The 17,577-nt window shown below is 39.3% G+C and overlaps 2 protein-coding genes across 4 annotated transcripts; one reads left to right on the forward strand and one right to left on the reverse strand.

Annotated features, from left to right (window-relative positions):
* The first annotated feature begins 1,261 nt into the window (after window positions 1-1,261).
* On the forward strand, window positions 1,262-10,823 carry LOC104817461 (PH-interacting protein). Of its 3 annotated transcripts, XM_010546671.1 has the most exons (26): window positions 1,272-1,374; window positions 1,530-1,590; window positions 2,246-2,594; window positions 2,730-2,884; window positions 3,444-3,683; window positions 3,911-4,020; window positions 4,123-4,200; window positions 4,289-4,395; window positions 4,554-4,648; window positions 4,732-4,862; window positions 5,001-5,104; window positions 5,218-5,295; window positions 5,409-5,487; window positions 5,600-5,768; window positions 5,951-6,021; window positions 6,246-6,326; window positions 6,426-6,496; window positions 6,807-6,903; window positions 7,013-7,072; window positions 7,275-7,329; window positions 7,416-7,810; window positions 7,882-8,612; window positions 8,708-9,401; window positions 9,501-10,067; window positions 10,161-10,219; window positions 10,434-10,823. In XM_010546671.1, exons 3-26 carry the CDS (start codon window positions 2,257-2,259, stop codon window positions 10,636-10,638), a joined length of 4,770 nt encoding a protein of 1,589 aa, XP_010544973.1. In that variant the 5' UTR covers window positions 1,272-1,374; window positions 1,530-1,590; window positions 2,246-2,256; the 3' UTR covers window positions 10,639-10,823. The 3 variants fall into 3 exon arrangements, with proteins under 3 accessions (XP_010544972.1, XP_010544973.1, XP_010544974.1); XM_010546670.2 differs by having other exon boundaries at window positions 1,262-1,590; XM_010546672.2 differs by lacking the exon at window positions 1,530-1,590 and having other exon boundaries at window positions 1,280-1,374; window positions 2,252-2,594.
* LOC104817460 (histidine kinase CKI1) lies at window positions 10,667-16,127 on the reverse strand. Its single transcript, XM_010546669.2, has 6 exons — window positions 15,885-16,127; window positions 15,106-15,786; window positions 14,638-15,016; window positions 13,876-14,465; window positions 12,346-13,635; window positions 10,667-12,262 (listed from the first exon to the last, which is right to left on the reverse strand). The coding sequence occupies exons 1-6, from the start codon at window positions 16,104-16,106 to the stop codon at window positions 12,029-12,031; spliced, it is 3,396 nt and encodes a 1,131-aa protein (XP_010544971.1). The 5' UTR covers window positions 16,107-16,127; the 3' UTR covers window positions 10,667-12,028.
* Between the last annotated feature and the right edge of the window lie 1,450 nt (window positions 16,128-17,577).

Raw genomic sequence — 17,577 nt, forward strand, 5'->3', positions numbered from 1 at the left:
CATGAGATTCCTTGTACGTAGGAATGCGGTCGTTTTGGTCTGACCGAATGTAATGTTTTAACAGTTTAATGGAATACATTCAAACAAAAAAAAAGGGGCTGGAAATGAAAACGTTAAAACTAGGCAGGGGACCAGCCATTATAAAGATGGGAAAATGTTATATAATAATAACGTAACTTCCACAAACTAAAGTGCAAATATTTGACCAAATAAAAGCTGTGGAATAAAAGCATAAATGAACCGCATTACCATTAAACAAAAATAAAAGTGTGAATGATCCAGAACCTGCCCTAATTCATGCCTTTATTCACACACACACACAAATATAGCCCTAATTTTAAAGACATAAAAATATCTATACTTGTTTGAATTTATTATTATTTTTTTATGGTCATAATGTAATGTAATGTATTATATTTAATTATCAAAAGAATTTATTATACCCACAAGAGTTGGCTGTCACTGCTGGACTCTCTCGTCGGACTAATCTCGGGGCTTTTCAATATGGGCCTAAGTGGGCCGGTCAGTTTCTGTAAATTTTATTGGCCCAGATCTTATAACGGGCTCGTCACGAATTTTATGCAGAAATGCGAGGATTATACCAAGAAATCGCATGTTTAAGCTTATATTTTTGGTAAATTATACATGAGGATATTTACATAAACTATTCGTTTTTTAATGTCCATGGGAGCCGGGATTTTTATATTTTTGGCTGTCCGCGATCATGCATGCATCGATCACGTAAATCGATGGATTGCGTGTTTGTTTCGCTTATTTTTTATTCTAATTTTCTTCAGATATTTGATATTAAGCGAACAAAAAATCTTTGGATATTTATGTACTATAACATGGTCCATACACTTTTTTTTGTGCGTATGATTTAGGAAAAAATCTATTAACATGTGGGGAAAATAAATTGGATTTGTTGGTGGTAATCGCTTTTTGCCTTGTGTATTTTCTCTCTTTTTTTTTTTATAAAAAAATCTGATTAACTAATGTTTTATGTTTTTGAAAACGAACAAAAAAACGGGCAGATTTGGTGTTTTTTTTTTGTCACCCGGACCATCAGATCAGAGCCACCAGCAGGCGCGGCCGCCATTACTACTACTAAAAGACATTGATACCCTTTGAGTATTTGAGGAGTTTTAGAAGAAAGCCGCACCAAGCGAGGGGTATATCTGTCATTCTATCATAGAACGGCCCCCCTTAGCCGAACGCCCTTTCTTTTCGTTTTTCCTAAATGTTTACTTTTAGTGTTTTCTAATTTGTTTCCTTTTTTTCTCACAGAGCAGACTGCGATCTCTCTCTCCCCTTTTCTCGACCCGGAGTCGGAGATATCGTGCTCGTGACAGGAAACCCGAACAATCGCAGAATGTAACGTGTTCCTGTTCTTCTTCTGTTTTCGGAACATCGGATTCTTCGAATTCGCTCCTCTTTTGTGGGCTTATCTGATTTCTCACTGTATTTCTACCGAATCTTGAAACCGCGAATCGAGTTCTATTTCCCCAGTCATTCCTTATCTTCTGCAGAGTGGTGCGTTAGTCCTTTGCAGATCTTGATGTCTCTCAGCTAAACCCTAGTTCGTTCCCGGTAAGTTTCGATTGCCTTGCATTTACATTTTTACAAAAAAAAAAAAGTTTCGATTGCCTTCTCCTTCAGCTATTAGCTCCGAATGCGAGTTTGTGTTGAATTCCATTTGTTTATGCGGCTGTGTTTCTATGTGATTAGATCTCGGGGCTTTTGATTAGTGATGGTTATTGATAGGAACCTGCATTCGTTTTGTTGGTAAATCCCTAAAAGGAGGGTTTAGGATTATGTTTGATTTGATACTTCCTGATTCAATTGTATGTGGCGCTTAATGGTGGGGAATACATTTTCTCTGGTATCGTGCTTGTTTTTTTTTTTTTAATCTCTGCCATGTGGAACGTTTTGTAGAGGTGAAGTGTGAGATGAATTCAAGCCAATGCGATTTGATTTTGTCCGATCAATGGAACAGAAACAGTCGTTGCCCTAATTCAGTTTTGGTTAACTGACATAATTTATTTCAGCGGAATGTTGATTTTAGATGCGTCTCTTGCTTTCATAAATGCTACTTTAAAACTGAGTGCGTTGATATTTGGTTTGTCCGGAGTTTAGGCTGTTTGCTTTTTGTGGTTGATGCACCAATAAAGAAATAGGCTTTGTTCGGACAGCAGCATTTAATTTGTCCGATATATGCCATTTAAAAAGTGCTTGTCCTTCCCAGGTGTAGGTAATATGGAGTGGATACACAAAGCTTCTCTTTGTAAGGCAACTTCAAATCTGACAGATGTGGCTCAGGATAACATCCCTTTTGACCAGCAGGAGAGACTCGCTGGTCATGCTTCTCTGAACAATGTAGATATTGATCTTAGAGAAGTCTACTTCCTGATTTTGCATTTTCTTTCTACCGGGCCCTGCAAACGAACCTTAGGTCACTTGAGAGATGAGCTTTTGGAAAACCAGCTTTTACCTCGTAGATATCATTCTCGGTGCTCAAGAAGTGGCACTTATAGCGGGCATGCTGATGATGATGGTATTTCCCTCCCATTAAGTTATGGAAACTTGGAAGAGAGGTAAATTTCTCTTTTGGTGATATAAGATCTGATGGTTACTCTTTAGCAACAGTGGACATGAGTGTGCATCGATCTATATCCCTTATTATTTTTATGTCTTTTTAGATAGTGAAATTATGTTTCTTTAACTGACAGGTACCCTCATATCGAGAAGGATCACTTGGTGAAGCTTCTCAAGCAACTCATTCTAAATTCTTCTTCTCCTCTGCACGAGAGAGTTGAAGGAAATGCTCCAAATGCTGCTGATGTTCCAACGCTATTGGGATGTGGCTCTTTTTCACTTTTGGATCGTACGTTATAATTTCTCTTCATTTACTTTATAGACCCAAGATCAAAGCTTACCCACGAGTATAAGCACAATTAACTGTTTGGTTGAAACTAGGGATTATTTATTTATTTATTTTATTTGGATGCCCTTGTCTGAAGCATTCTTATTGGCTTTATTTCTTTTCAGCAAGTGATCATAATATTAATAACTAGCTCAAACCTTTTACTGGATGATTATTAGCAAGAGGGGAGCCTTTTTGCTTAGGCATCCTATTCCTTACCATAGATTGTTTCTAGAAAGGATTGCTTGGAATTATACTTTCCTAGGGAGGACATTATGAACCCCGAGTGAGAGTGACTCTAGGTTATGCGTATAAAGGGTCTATTCTGCGTGTGTCACAATGTCTTCGAGTGCCTGTCAAATTATCTCGTATAAGAAAACTAAGCCCATCTCAATGATATTATTACTTAAAAGAACTTCTCTTGACCTTTCTAGTTCTTACATTGCATGTTTTATTTCTTGATTGCTGATTTTTCTGCATTTCTGTTTTATTCTTAAACGTTGGCCTTTTATTTTTGAAGATGATAAAATTATGGAAAATCAACAAGCTAGGCGTGTTGCCTCATACTTACGCTGGCCGCATATCCAAGCTGATCAAGTACGTGGGTTAAGTCTAAGAGAAATTGGAGGAGGTTTCACAAAACACCACCGTGCTCCATCCATCCGTTCAGCATGTTATGCTATTGCTAGACCATCAATGATTGTTCAAAAGATGCAAAATGTAAAGAAGCTGAGGGGCCATCGTAATGCTGTTTACTGTGGTATGCTCTTCCTACCCTTTTATACTCATATTTAGGATCTCTGATTTTGTGAATCCAATACCTTCTTTCATACATGTGTCTTTAGATGTTATCCCAAATGCACACCTTACGATGAAGTTTCCAAGTATATAATATTTGGATCTCATAAAGCAAGTTGTTCATTGAATGCCTTGTTTTACATAGAATTCTTTAGGATAGTTATTGATCTATTTCCTTCTGTATTGTAGCTATATTTGATCGCGCTGGGAGGTATGTTATCACTGGTTCTGATGACCGGCTCGTCAAAATCTGGTCAATGGAAACTGCGTTTTGTTTGGCTAGCTGTCGCGGCCACGAAGTGAGTGATCCCCCTCCCTCTCCCCCCAGTATTTGAAAGATATACATTGTTGATTTGCTACTGATATTCCCCTCTCTCTCTCTCTGAGCATGTGACCTGAAGGGTGACATAACAGACTTGGCTGTGAGTTCGAACAGCGCTTTGGTGGCATCTGCTTCAAATGATTTTGTGATTCGAGTTGTAAGGATAATTTTCCCTATCTGTAATCAGTCTTAACACTTTTTCCTTTTTTTTTTCGGTAGCTTTATTGTATTGTTGATAATGGCAGTGGCGATTGCCTGATGGAATGCCAATTTCTGTGTTGCGGGGGCATACTGGGGCTGTCACTGCTATTGCCTTTAGTCCAAGACCTGCATCGGTTTACCAACTTTTATCGTCAGCCCTGTTTCCTTGGCAATTGATTTATGTTTTAGCTAGTTCCTAATAACATTACCTGTCTCTACTCAGAGAAACAAACTTTGCTTTTCTGTATCTCTACTATGACTGTGTTTACTGAATCATTCATCGATGATCTGTGATTCTTATCACTGTAGGTCATCAGATGATGGAACTTGTCGTATATGGGATGCTAGGTACTCTCAATGCATTCCACGGATATATATACCAAACCGATCAGATGCTATCACCGGTTAGAAGATGTTGCAATCAGCATTATCTTGTGCAGTGTTAGATTATATTTGTTTTAAAACTCATTTTAGAAGTTTCACATAGGTAAAAGCAATTCTGCTCCAACTAATGTGGCATCAGCAAGCATTGCATCTCAAAGTCATCAAATTCTATGTTGTGCCTACAATGCCAATGGGACTGTTTTCGTCACTGGGAGCTCTGACAGCAATGCAAGGGTTTGTCTTAAACTTTCAGTTTTAGTTGTTTCCTATTGTAATTTCTGAATTTTCTGGAGTCTTACCCTTTCTACATATTTTATAAAAATGATAATCGGTTTCAATCAATTTAGTATATCCGCAATTGTAACCTTGCAGGTTTGGAGTGCCATAAAACCTAATGCAGATGAGAGCGAACAACCGATGCATGAGCTGGATGTTCTGTGCGGGCATGAGAATGATGTCAACTATGTTCAATTTAGGTATATATCCAGTAAAAATGATCATTTGCGGGATGTTTCACACATTCTGCATTTTGTTGATTGAAAAACATTTGAAATAAATCTAAGAGTACCTGTTGTGCCTTTGTTTACAGTGGATGTGCTGTGGCTCCAAGATCTTCAATATCTGACTCTCTGAAAGAAGACAGTTTTCCAAAATTTAAGAATTCTTGGTCGGTCTCTAAGTTTAAAGAATGTGATTATTGCTGTTAGACCATCTTCATTCTTCTCTTTTTTCAAGTCTGCTCTAGGCTTTGACCCTGCAAGAACTCGTTGCTATCATTAGGTTTTGTCATGACAACATAGTCACCTGTTCTCGTGACGGTAGTGCAATTATATGGACTCCAAGATCACGTAAATCTCACGTAAGTTTCCTTCATCAATTTACCTTGGAGTAAAATCTTTTTCTCAACGTAAATGGTTGTAACTTAAATACCTTACTGTAGGTTAATATAATCAATCAATACTACTTTTCAGGGGAAATCTGGACGCTGGTCGAAAGCATATCATCTGAAGGTTCCACCACCTCCACTTCCTCCTCAACCTCCCCGAGGAGGCCCACGCCAAAGATTTCTTCCAACACCTCGGGGTGTGAATATGATCATTTGGAGCTTGGACAATCGTTTTGTACTCGCAGCCATCATGGGTAAATAGCATATGATAAAAATCTATTAATCAGTAACTATCATTTCAAAGAACCTGGTATTTTTTTTATATGTTGTGGACAGAGAAATATGTGAAAATTAAAAAACATTTTCTTCTGTGTTTAGGCATTACACAAACTCAGTTTTGTCCTCAAGATTCCTAAACCTAACATTGTTTTTTCAGATTGCAGGATATGTGTTTGGAATGCTGCTGATGGTAGCTTGGTGCATTGTTTAACTGGTCACACGGAATCGGTTTGTAATGCCTAAATTTCCAATTCTTATCTCGAAATCTTATTAGTGGGGGATCCATGCATATTTTTTCATTGTGACACATGTTAACCATGTTTTACTTTTATCTTTGAATTTATTGTTCCATTTGCATGACTTGCGTTAACTTCTGCATCTCAAATGCCAATGGACTAAAGTTATTTTGAGATGTATGCTAATGTTTTGTGTTATCTGTGTGCTCTTTGTAGTCTTATGTCTTGGATGTTCATCCTTTTAATCCTCGGATAGCTATGAGCGCTGGCTACGATGGAAGAACAATAATCTGGGATGTAAGTTCTTTTTTAAAAAAGAAAATGTAGTCCTTTATTCAAGTATCTGGTTAATCGTATCACTTATCTCCTAAGTCTTTGTTTTTATCGTACTTCTAGATATGGGAGGGTATACCCATCAAAATATATGAAATCGGGCGATTCAAGTTGGTTGATGGGAAGTTTTCACAGTAAGTAGCCTATGGAAAGTCCAAAAGAAGATCTTGTGTCTTCCCCAGTCTTTGTAGTTACGCTTTTATATTGCCGTATCTGTGTTGGATAACATTGCAAAGATACCTTTGAGACATTATGCTACATGCGTAAAGGGATAAGAGAACCCGCATACAGATTAAGATTTGTTGTAGAACCCTGATTATCACTTAAATTTTGAATAAAATTGGCTTTACCTCTGTTTTGCGGAATTGGTATTTTGCTCTTACTTCGCCAAGCAAAATTGTAGGATTAAGTTCTCATGTGTGGCTTTCTGTTGCCATTATGTAGAGATGGGACATCTATAGTGCTCTCGGATGAAGTTGGCCAGATATATTTTCTAAACACGGGACAAGGAGAGTCTCAAAAGGATGCCAAATATGACCAGGTAAGGTTGATTCTGTGTCTCGATTGCCCAATCATTCTCCACTATGTTGCTGTAATTTCTGCTGCAGTTTTCTATTTCTTTCTGATTTTTTTTCTTGTTTCACTCGTAGTTTTTCCTTGGTGATTATCGTCCTCTTATTCGGGATACAAACGGAAATGTTCTTGACCAGGTTTGTTGCAAGTGCTGGTCTCTTTTTCTTTCATTGTAGTCCCTATTTCAACAAGCTTTCTAATGAAATTCAGCTGAAAAGCATTTTTCTAGATGTTCCAGTTTTAAAAGCTGAAGATGCTTGAACGAATTCATGAGATACAATTCCTTGCACTTGTATCATTGTTGACAAAGTTTTAAGCATAGTAATCTGCATGGCGCAGGAGAGTCAACTTGTTCCCCACCGAAGGAACCTTCAGGATCCTCTTTGTGACTCAAGTTCGTTATCATAACTTATCTCTATGTAGATTATCTAAGATTCTAATTGATCTTTAAACATCTTTTCTCTGTTTTTAATGTTTCAGGTATGATTCCTTATCCGGAGCCATACCAGACAATGTATCAGCAACGTAGACTTGGTGCCTTGGGCCTGGAATGGCGTCCTCCTGTGATAAAATTTGCTGTTGGTCCTGACTTCAGTTTAGGCGAAGATTATATTATGCCTCCTTTGGCAGATCTAGACAGAATGATAGAGCCGTTGCCCGAGTTTATAGATGCTATGTACTGGGAACCAGAAATTGAAGTTCTGAGTGATGATAATGATTCAGAATACAATGCTGAAGAAATTTCTGCTGGTGGAGTTAGAGGAGGCTTGTGTTCCAGCTCTTCTGATGATCTTGAGTGCAGCTCCGAGGATAGTGATGCCGAACATATCCATAGTGATAGCAACCACCGGAAAAGAAGAACCAAACATCTAAAAGTATGTTTCATTTATCGCTTGTTACTTTGTTTAGTTTGCATCTAGTGGCTAACTGACTCTCGCTTTCTCAGGTTGAGGCTGCTAGTTCATCTGGAAGGCGCGCCAATAAGAGGATTTTGGAGGAGAGTGATGGTTTGACATCTATGAATAAGAGAACCAAGAGTGGAAGAATTGGCCTTAAGGGTTCAAAGAGGAAAATCTCTGATGTAAAGGCATTGAGGCCACAAAGAGCTGCAGCCCAGAATGCTCGATCCTTGCTTTCTAAAATTTCTGGTAGCTCTTCAGATGAAGTTGATGAGGATGACTTAAATGATTCATCAAACAGTGAATCCGTTCCTCGAAACCTACAGATTCGAGGCTCTGAATCTGATAGAAGTTTTACTGCTGTGCACCAGGTGGCAAATTCATCTGATATGTTGGACCCTCAGTCAAATGGCATGCCGAAGAAAAAATTAATTCTAAAGATCTCGGTTAAGAAGCCAGCGAGGACCGAGGAAAACAAACAGGATGGTATTATTAGCCAGACTGCTTTTGAGCAACTGACTTTTCAATCTTCTGAGGACAATCGCAGAGTTAGTGCTATAGAAATCTATTCCAAAGAACCAGGGTCAAATTCTGTAGATGCAAACGGTAACTCTCAGGATATGCCTGATTTCATGAAATCTTGTCAGAGAGAAAATGTTGAGAATCAGTTGTACGAGTCTTTGGATCTGGAGCATAATGTGACAAGGGGGAAAGAAGAAATGCTTGTTTCTGAATCCACTGAAACTGCTTGGGAGGAAAGCCGAAGCAATTCTAAGAGGTATGAGAGTTTTGATGATGATTACAAGATAAAAAAAAAGGCTTGACCTTTTATGTTTCAATCCCACAAAAATCTAATTTTGTGCATTCTTGCAGGGATGAAGATGCACTGAGTGTTGAAGCGTTGTCTAATCAGTTGATTAATGGGCCTGATGGTACAGGTAATGCCGAGGAAAGCAATGAGATTCTTCCAAAGAAGGTCCGGAAGTTGAGGTTAAAGCTTAAGCGGCCTAACAGTCCTTCGGCAGATGATTTCACAGATCGCGGATGTGGATCTACAGATGTAAATCCGTCGTCCATGAATCAGATTATAGTCTCAGAAATGTCCCATGACCGGGAGGCTTCAGGTTCTGAACCAGTGATCAGTGGAAACATGTACAATGTTTTGGATTCTCCTGCACCAGAATTTGAGTATGGAGAAGCTGCAGTTGATGCTATACGTCGGAAAAGGTCAATGAAAATGAAGGCAACATCAAGTGAATCAATTACGAGAAATAACATATTACGAGTGAGGTTGGGTTCCGGAGCCATGGAGATGGTAAAGAAACAACACAATTCTTACACAAGAGCAACTGACCGCGTGCCACTTGAAGAATGGCCTTCAAGTTCAACCAGATCACGATCTGCAAGAAGCAGCAAGAACAGCTACAGCACCTGTAAGAAAAGTGTTATTGCTGGGAGTGAGTTGAGTAATGTGCCGAGAAAATTATCGTGGTTGATGTTGTCAGAACATGAGGAAGGCTTCCGTTATATACCTCAGCTCGGTGATGAAGTTGTTTACTTCAAACAGGTAGGTCCTTGGATGGGTTGTATGTTATCTATGTTCAGTTCATGTTGTAACTTGTTTGATATATAGAATTTTGATAAATTTTCTGGCTATAAACTTCAGGGTCACAAAGAGTTTCTAGTATCCAGAGATTCAACCGATAGGGACCATTCGAGGTTGCTTCCTCGAAACCTGGGAGCTGTTGAGATTTGCAAGGTTGAGAAACTCGACTATGACACCTATCCTGGTTCTGGTGAGGGCTGCTGCAAATTGACTCTCCGACTTCTGGGTCTTTTACCCCGAGTTTCCCGCCAAGAAATCCAATTGACCCTGCCCGATCTTATCGACTTCCCCGATTTTATTGTGGAGAAGGCTCGGTATGATGCTGCGATAAGAAGAAACTGGGGAACCGGGGATAGATGCCTAGTGTGGTGGAGAAACGAAACTGGTGAGGGTGGTACATGGTGGGAAGGTAGAATTCAGTCTTCTCAGGCCAAATCTGATGAATTTCCCGATAGTCCGTGGGAAACATACAAAGTGAACTATGAAACTGGGGACACAAATCTCCACAGTCCATGGGAGTTTTACGATCCCCAATGTCCTTGGGAGAACTCTACTATCGATGAAGAAATCAGAGACAAGCTACTTTCTCGATTTGCTGGACTAGAGAAGTCGGCCAGCCGACACCAGGTTTGTCTTCTCTTTCATAGCATATGACCCCTACTCTGGGAACCTTTGTGTCATACCACTTTATATTCTGCGTATTATACATATATTCTTCAGGATAATTATGGAATACAAAAGCTGAATGAAGCTGCCCAGAAGATGGACTTCTGCAATAGGTACATGTTCTTTCAAACCCTAAACCCTCTCGTAACACACATCAAATGCCATCCAGACGATACTACTATTAGTGGTGAAATGGTGTTCTAGTAAAAGGGTGATGAGATTAAGAGGCAGTCTCTCTCGGTTTGGTTCTGTCCTGTAGTAACCAAACCAATCTGTCCAATGGGACAAACATCGGCTAACCTCTCTTGCCTCCCGTCTTGAACACAGGTTCCCGGTTCCTTTATACCCGGAACTGATCCGGCAGAGGCTAGAGAACCGTTACTACAGAAGCATTGATGCCTTTAAGCATGATGTGGACGTAATGCTCTCCAACGCTGAATCCTACTTCTCCAGAAACACACAGCTGCTATCCAAGACTAGACGTTTTCGAGATTGGTTCACTCGAACGCTTGATAAGGTTGTGGACAGCTGATGGTAAGGTCACGCTTTGAGTTTTTCACTTTTTTTTTTTTTTTGCATCAACTTGTTCTCTCCTAGGAATACACACAGCTGATCCATGTATAGTTGTGTTGTGTTCCTTTTTAGATTAACGTTGTCTGTATAACACCAAACTGAGGATGAATGTAATCTTTGCTTCAAAAGGATTCAAGTATGTTATATTGGCGTTCCATTATACTGACCGGTTCTAAATTCATCGAAAGAGAACGGAAATTCGCCGGTCTATTTATCCGGTTTGGTCTCTTTATTTCTCCAAAAGGACAGCGTTTAGAAAGCGCTTTTCCTCCGTGAATCATCCAGAAAGCAAAGCACCGGTGTGATCCTCGAGATCAATCTCGGTACTGGTAACTTGAGATAGAATCTTCTAGAAGCCGGCGAGGAGGGCATCGCCATCGAGCTTAACCCTGGTATGGTTCTCGGTACTGGTAACGTGACTCTAGTCGGTCAAAGGTTCGTAAATCCTCGGAGCCAACTTCTCTTTTTGATTTCTAGAGATTTCGATTTCGTGGAATTTGAGTTCCTGGTCGAATTTGATATTTTATCATGCAATGGATGGTTACTCGGACGCTTACTGAGCAAACACAGGGACCATTGTTGAACGATGATGATAGCTACTAAGAAAAGAAAAAAGGGCCAGAAATTGGACGTGCCAAGACCAAGAGAGGAAGAAGAGTGGAGTTTGGAGCCAATGGAAGGAGCAGAAGAGCAATTCCTCTGAAATACTGTGTAAGTCAGTTAGGAAAGCTGAACTGCGCTGGTTTCTAGCTGTGATTAGCTTTTTATATTTTTCAGCTGATGAATTGATCACTGTGTTCGTAGTTTCCAGTTGTCATTTTGTCAACTGTTATCTCCGAGTTGTAATCTCCATGACGAGTGTCGCATTGTGTTTGTTAGAAAACTTGGTTGAACTTTTTATTTTCTGTCTCGCAGATGATAAAGTTACGGTTCTCGAAATAGAGAAAGGAGAAATAAGGATACGAATTCGATGAAAGTTTTCTAGGTTACTACATGTACTATTCTCGCGAGATTCCTTTTGCTCGCAGTCTTGTATGGATGCTCGGATTTTTTTTTCTAGTACTTTATATTTCTTTACATATTATTGAGCTACAATATGTTTACATATTACAGTAAACTATAGATACACTGTTATGGCTTTTTTTTTTCCATTTGACTGTATGTATCAAGGTTCTCTTGTTACTTGAGATGTTGTCGAAATGCTGTCTGGCTTTCGAATTGTAATGCATATGCTTCATCTCTACTCATTCATTAGCTATTTATATTCTTCTATTCTATCTTCTGAGCTGATATACTCTTTTTTCACTATAATTTCCAGAAAAAGCTTCTTTCTTTCTCCCAATGATATGCTAAGGTATGTATTGTGCAGTCATCTTACTTTTAATTTCTCTAATGGCGTTAACAAGATGTTCTGTAAGCAGTTCTTTTCCCAAATGGGCGTCCATTCCGGCTTCTATGGCTTGTTTTGCCTCCTTCGAGCCATGCTCGTGAGCAGATATTGCTATAATTGGTACGTGAATCCCGTACCGACTCTCTGCTCTCCTTATTTGTCTGGTTGCTTCGTAACCATCCATTTCTGGCATCTGTAGGAAAAGGTACATCAATATTTATTTGAAGTGAATCATTTGTTCTTGTATTAGGGAATGGATATCATTATATATATTACCTGACAGTCCATGAATATGTAATCAAAAGGAAGAACATCCATTGAATCTGTTGCTCTGTCTCTTTGTTCAAGTTGTTCCTTGACTAATCTGACAGCTTCTTTCCCATTGTAACACTTTTCAACAGTGGATGCACCTAGTTTCATCAGCTTTTTGCTCGCAATTAGTGCCATCATTTTTTGGTCATCGACTACTAGAACTTTCTTTCCTGCTAAGCATTTCCCATCACTCGGCTCAGGAGTTTCTTGAGTGTTTTCCGTGTTCCCTGCAGGTTTAACGGTACGTACAGAATGTGTAAATCTTCTCTTGGCATCAGTCTCCCTCTCTGAAGAGGATGAAATCATCATTGTCTTGCCTAGCTTCTTATCGTAGCTTGAACTCGAACCATCTTCTTGAATCTCTGTGTTTACAAGCATTTTATTTTCCAGTGACATCTCCGCATCAAGAGAATATCTCAATGACGGTTCTCTCTGCAGCTCAAAGGGTGTTTCCTTTGGAACCGTCCCTCCAAATTCTGGTAACATCTTCATCACTTTGTTCAAACGAGATCCATGCAAGGGTTTCAGAAAACTAACGTCATTCTCCCAACCTCTTGTTCCGCGGTCTCTCTTGTTTAGCCAAACAACTTTACAGCAGATGCCCCGGTGTAAGCTGTCTCGAAACTGTTGCACAGCACTGGACAACTCGTAAAATGACCCAGCGTTTGCATCGATCACGAGAAGGACGAATCTAGATAGGCTGTTTTTTTTCTTTGTAGGCAATTGGCTTCTACGATCAATACCATCCATGGCACTCAAAGGTAACGCCTTTGAGTTGGACCTTGATATTTCACTTCTCGAACTAGTCTCTGATTTTCCAAAGGAATTTTGAGGTGAAGAACCGTTGAGTTTAGACTTCATCCTCTCCAGGACATGATCCAAGTGCTCCCATTTTTCCACCACCGTTACATTAATCCCCAGATTCTCCATATACTTCTGTGTAACTCTTCTTCGTTCTTCGTCTTTGAGCAGGAGAACTACTCGGGAACCATCCGACCTTGGACTCGAGCTAAGGAAAATGTTGTTCAATCTTGGACTCATGCTCCGTATGCTTCTGTTAGCATTTGATGTCCGTACGGTGAGCCCCAGATTTGGTGTTGATAGGCAATCACCTTTTGTTTCTTTGTCCTGTCTCATTGCTGTGTCATTGGTAGTTGACTCTGAGGTCGTCAGGAAAATGTTGAACCGGAAACAAGTACCCTTCTGACCGATATCCTTGTCCACAATTCTTATTTCCCCTCCCATCAGTCGAACCTATAAGAAAGAGAAAAAAAAAGATACAGAAGTGAATCAAACATAGGTACAAAAATGCAGTTAAAGTCCTCTTCATGCTTCCTTGTGAATAGGTTGACAACTTTGGTTTAGGGCTCCATTGGTGCCACAAAAGTTGTGCATTTACAGTATTAGAACACTTCTTTTGCTTCAGTTATTTTTCGAATAGTAAGTCAGAACTAAGGCTATATGTTAGTTATACTCTAGGTCTTAGTAGCTTACCAGGGACTGCACAATTCCGAGGCCTAAACCGGTTCCTTGTTGCCCTTGAGCTGTTTCTCTAACCTGAACATAGTTTTCAAACACTGATTTCTGCATCTCCTTAGGAATCCCTTTCCCCGTATCATCCACTTCAAACACAAACTCCATCGTGTTCATGTTCATATTCCCTCTCACTGACCGCACGGGCTCTAATTTGTTATTTGACATATCTTTTCTGCTGCAGAGCATAAACCGTGAAAACTTCCAGACATCTCCATCTGCATTCGCTGCCAAGACAATGGAGCTCTGGGAGCTGGGCTTCTGGGCCCATGCCCGGATCGAGAGGTGGCCATCGAATGTGAACTTAACAGCATTACTCACGAGATTGTTAAGGATTTGCTTGAGTTTGCCTCTGTCACCTTTCACATTTGAGTGCATGAGGATCGAGCCATCTTGTAGATCCAAAACAACATCGACGCCTTTCTTCATGGCCACAGGATGGAAGGAGTCGACGACTTCTTCAAGAAGATCTGCTAGGTTGAACTCTTCTTCCTCTACTTGCATTTTTCCTGACTCGATCTTACTCATGTCAAGAATGGAGTTGAGTAGACCTGCAATATTATGAGAATCCCATTAGTCCTAACGATACTAAACTAAATAGCGTGGTGCCGGAACAAAATCTACAGCTTTACACTCGGTAGAATTTTTTGTTTTACGAGTTTAAGTTTTTTTCTGGGTTACGAGATACGATTCACGATGGCCAAATTAAGTAATATGTCTTACCAAGTAAATCATGAGTGCAGACTTGCATTTGCTTGAGACTGGTGTCCAACTCAGAACCAGGTTCGGCTTCCTCTTGACAGAGGTCAATCAGACCGTTGATTCCGGCGAGGGCGCCTCTAATGTCGTGGCTCGCGCTGGCGAATGCCAGGCTCTTGTTCATGCTCTTTCTCTCAGCTTGTTGTGTCGCTTCCATCTGGTTTATCAGCGTTGCACACATATGCATCTCCCTCCTTGCTGCTCGCACCATCAACATCACAAAGATGAGGGTTGAGATCACTGGCAACGTCGACATCACCACCAACAAGATCAGCCCCGTCTCTCTGTTCTTCTCTATCATCGCCACGATATCTCCTTTACTAGGAAACACTAGCGCATATACCTGGTAAGAAACACATTTTTTTCGCAATTATTCACACTAGATACTTATGTAAAGACAAGATCTAACAAGTTTAAGAGATGTAACAATACCAGGTGTATCCCGGCGACTTCGAGAACAGAGGAATAAACTCGGAACTTCGAAGATTCGATGACCAGCTCATAACCTACAGATGTGTTGTTACTGGGAAAGCATTGGTCTTTGTTTTTGTTGCGGCTGCGAGGTGATTTAGGTGCGTTACGGAAGCAAGCCGAGCCATTGGAGACAAAGAACAAGGCATTCGGAGAACCACCTCGTAGAAGCACTGTCCCCTCCTTTGTTGAAAGGAAGAGTTTGCCGTCATAGAGATTCAACTGGTTCAAGACATCGATTAAGGTTTGAACCCGAAACCCCAATGAGACAGCTCCTTTCTTGTCGTGCAAACTGACGGTGTTAAAGAATAAAGGGACATTCTCTATGCCCCAACTGGGTCCCAAAGAGACATAGTTTCTTCCACCAGTAGAGTTGTCGTTACTCAATGCGGCTCGGAACCATTCGGTGCGGTTGAGATCCAACGGTCGATATTTAAAGGCTTCGCCGTAGAGGCGGCCGTTGGTTTGGTCGACGTCTTGAATGTACCAAATGTAGTTCGAAGAAAACGTGGTATTGGAGAAGATGGCGACTGTTCTGTTGTAATCCGTGAAGAATGAGAGGAAGTTGCCGTCAGAAGCAATGTATGAAACTTGTGAGACGTGAGGAATCAATCTGTACGCTTCATACAGTACCGGCGATATCTAGTTTTGAAAAAAAAAAAAACCTCTGTTATGACAAAATTATCGTTAAAAATAAATAGGAATTTTCAAATATATATATATATAATCATAAAAGGCACCAGGGATTGGATGTGGGCGGAGGAAGGAGGGGTGGGAGTGTTGTTGTCGACGAAGGAAGAATCGATGAGTTGGGCTAATCCAATGGCCGATGAGTTCGTGGACTGGCAGAAGTTTCTGCCGACGTTTTCAATCTCTGATACCATTCCCCGACGAAGATTCTCTGTTATGAGATCCGCGCTTTCTTTCATACTTTTCGTGGTTTTAAACCAATTCCCTGTCATAATACTCGGAACAGTCAACTCCACTGTAACCTGCATTTATCAATTTTCCAATAATTTAACTGTTTTTTTTTCTTAACAATATCATAGAGTATTTAACGTAATTAGATCGTGTGAAAAAAAATAAAAAAAAAATACCAAGACAACGAAGACAAGAACTGGACGAGAAGCTAGCAACGAAGTGAGTTTCACCATCATCTGTCTCTGCAATCGAGCAAATTAGAAAATAAATCATTCTTTTGTACACCGAAGTATATAGTTATTGATGCGTGTGTATCTTTAGCACTTGACAGTTGGTACAAAATCTATTCCGCTATTTTATCACATTTATTTTTTAAAGTACAAATTTTCAATTAAATTAAGCTCGTTTCCCAACTCAGTTTTCAATATATATATAAACTTAAGGAATTTTTCCATCTAACTATCTAGTTATATATTAATATATACACGTATATGAAACTGTTGAATATTGATTAATGCATGTGTACATGTATAGAACTCGTAAAGATTGTTAAATACAAGAATGTACGAGTATAACGAATGTTTATGAATTGCAAAAAAAAATAATAGAAAGTAATGTTGGAAGAAACAAATCCAGTAATAAATAAAAAAAAAATCAACCAGTTTCAGCAAGCAATCCTGATTAACCATTTAAGCTAGATTTCGATATATTTCAAATTAGATCTTTTAATTTAATTAATCTTTGTTGAATAACATAAAAAAAATTATAGAGATTAACAATAGAAAAGAAACCAAAAAAAAGAAGAAGAAGAGAATAGAATTTCTAATTACGCTATTAGTGGTCGAATGCGAACGAAAATGAGAAAGAAGTAACAATTGAGGTTGGGATTGAGCCATAAGCGAGCCTTGGAACTTTCCCGGTGAAGGAAATATGTGACGAGTTATAAGGGGAAGAATAGAAAAACACTCTTCGAAGCTCACTATCGCTTATACATGTATATGAATAAACAATATATACACATATATATATATATATATATATATATATGAAGAAATTGATTTGAAGGGGTGAAAGAGATAAAGGAGATTAAAAAAGGGTCACCATGCATGACTTTTTTTTCTCAAACTTTATATTAAATTTGAGATTCTACACTTAATTAGAGTAATTAACTTCTTCTTTTTGTGGTTTCTGTCAGATTTGATCATTGTGTGTGGAGGGTTGATTTATGTTTAGTGGTTCTTTTTCCACAGCACACAGAGAGAAAAAGATAAAAGTGTTTTTTAATTTACCCTTTAAAAAAAGAATTTTAAAAAATCATAACGAAAAAGAAACAACAACAAAATATATATATACATACATACATACATATACATACCAAATCGTACGTGGTGGACGAAGGCCGCAAGGGAGTGAACTCTCTTGACAGAGATCTAAAACCTTGAAAGGTTTTGTGATTGAGGAGAAGAAGAAGAAGTGAAGACGTGGAAAATGTAATTTTTTTTTTTTGATGTA

The sequence above is a fragment of the Tarenaya hassleriana genome, unplaced genomic scaffold, assembly GCF_000463585.1.
Source record: "Tarenaya hassleriana unplaced genomic scaffold, ASM46358v1 Cleome27, whole genome shotgun sequence".
NCBI lineage: Eukaryota > Viridiplantae > Streptophyta > Magnoliopsida > Brassicales > Cleomaceae > Tarenaya > Tarenaya hassleriana.

What these genes read in the sequence shown, in the direction of transcription:
- LOC104817461 (XM_010546670.2), top strand. Translation starts at nt 2,257, where the DNA reads ATGGAGTGGATACACAAAGCTTCTCTTTGTAAGGCAACTTCAAATCTG. An exon ending in TGTACTCGCAGCCATCATGG is followed by an intron (nt 5,769 to 5,950) that starts GTAAATAGCATA and finishes TTGTTTTTTCAG; the next exon opens with ATTGCAGGATATGTGTTTGG. An exon ending in AAGATGGACTTCTGCAATAG is followed by an intron (nt 10,220 to 10,433) that starts GTACATGTTCTT and finishes TCTTGAACACAG; the next exon opens with GTTCCCGGTTCCTTTATACC.
- LOC104817460 (XM_010546669.2), bottom strand. Translation starts at nt 16,106, where the DNA reads ATGACAGGGAATTGGTTTAAAACCACGAAAAGTATGAAAGAAAGCGCG. An exon ending in AAGTCGCCGGGATACACCTG is followed by an intron (nt 15,017 to 15,105) that starts GTATTGTTACAT and finishes GTTTCTTACCAG; the next exon opens with GTATATGCGCTAGTGTTTCC. An exon ending in ACATATTCATGGACTGTCAG is followed by an intron (nt 12,263 to 12,345) that starts GTAATATATATA and finishes CTTTTCCTACAG; the next exon opens with ATGCCAGAAATGGATGGTTA.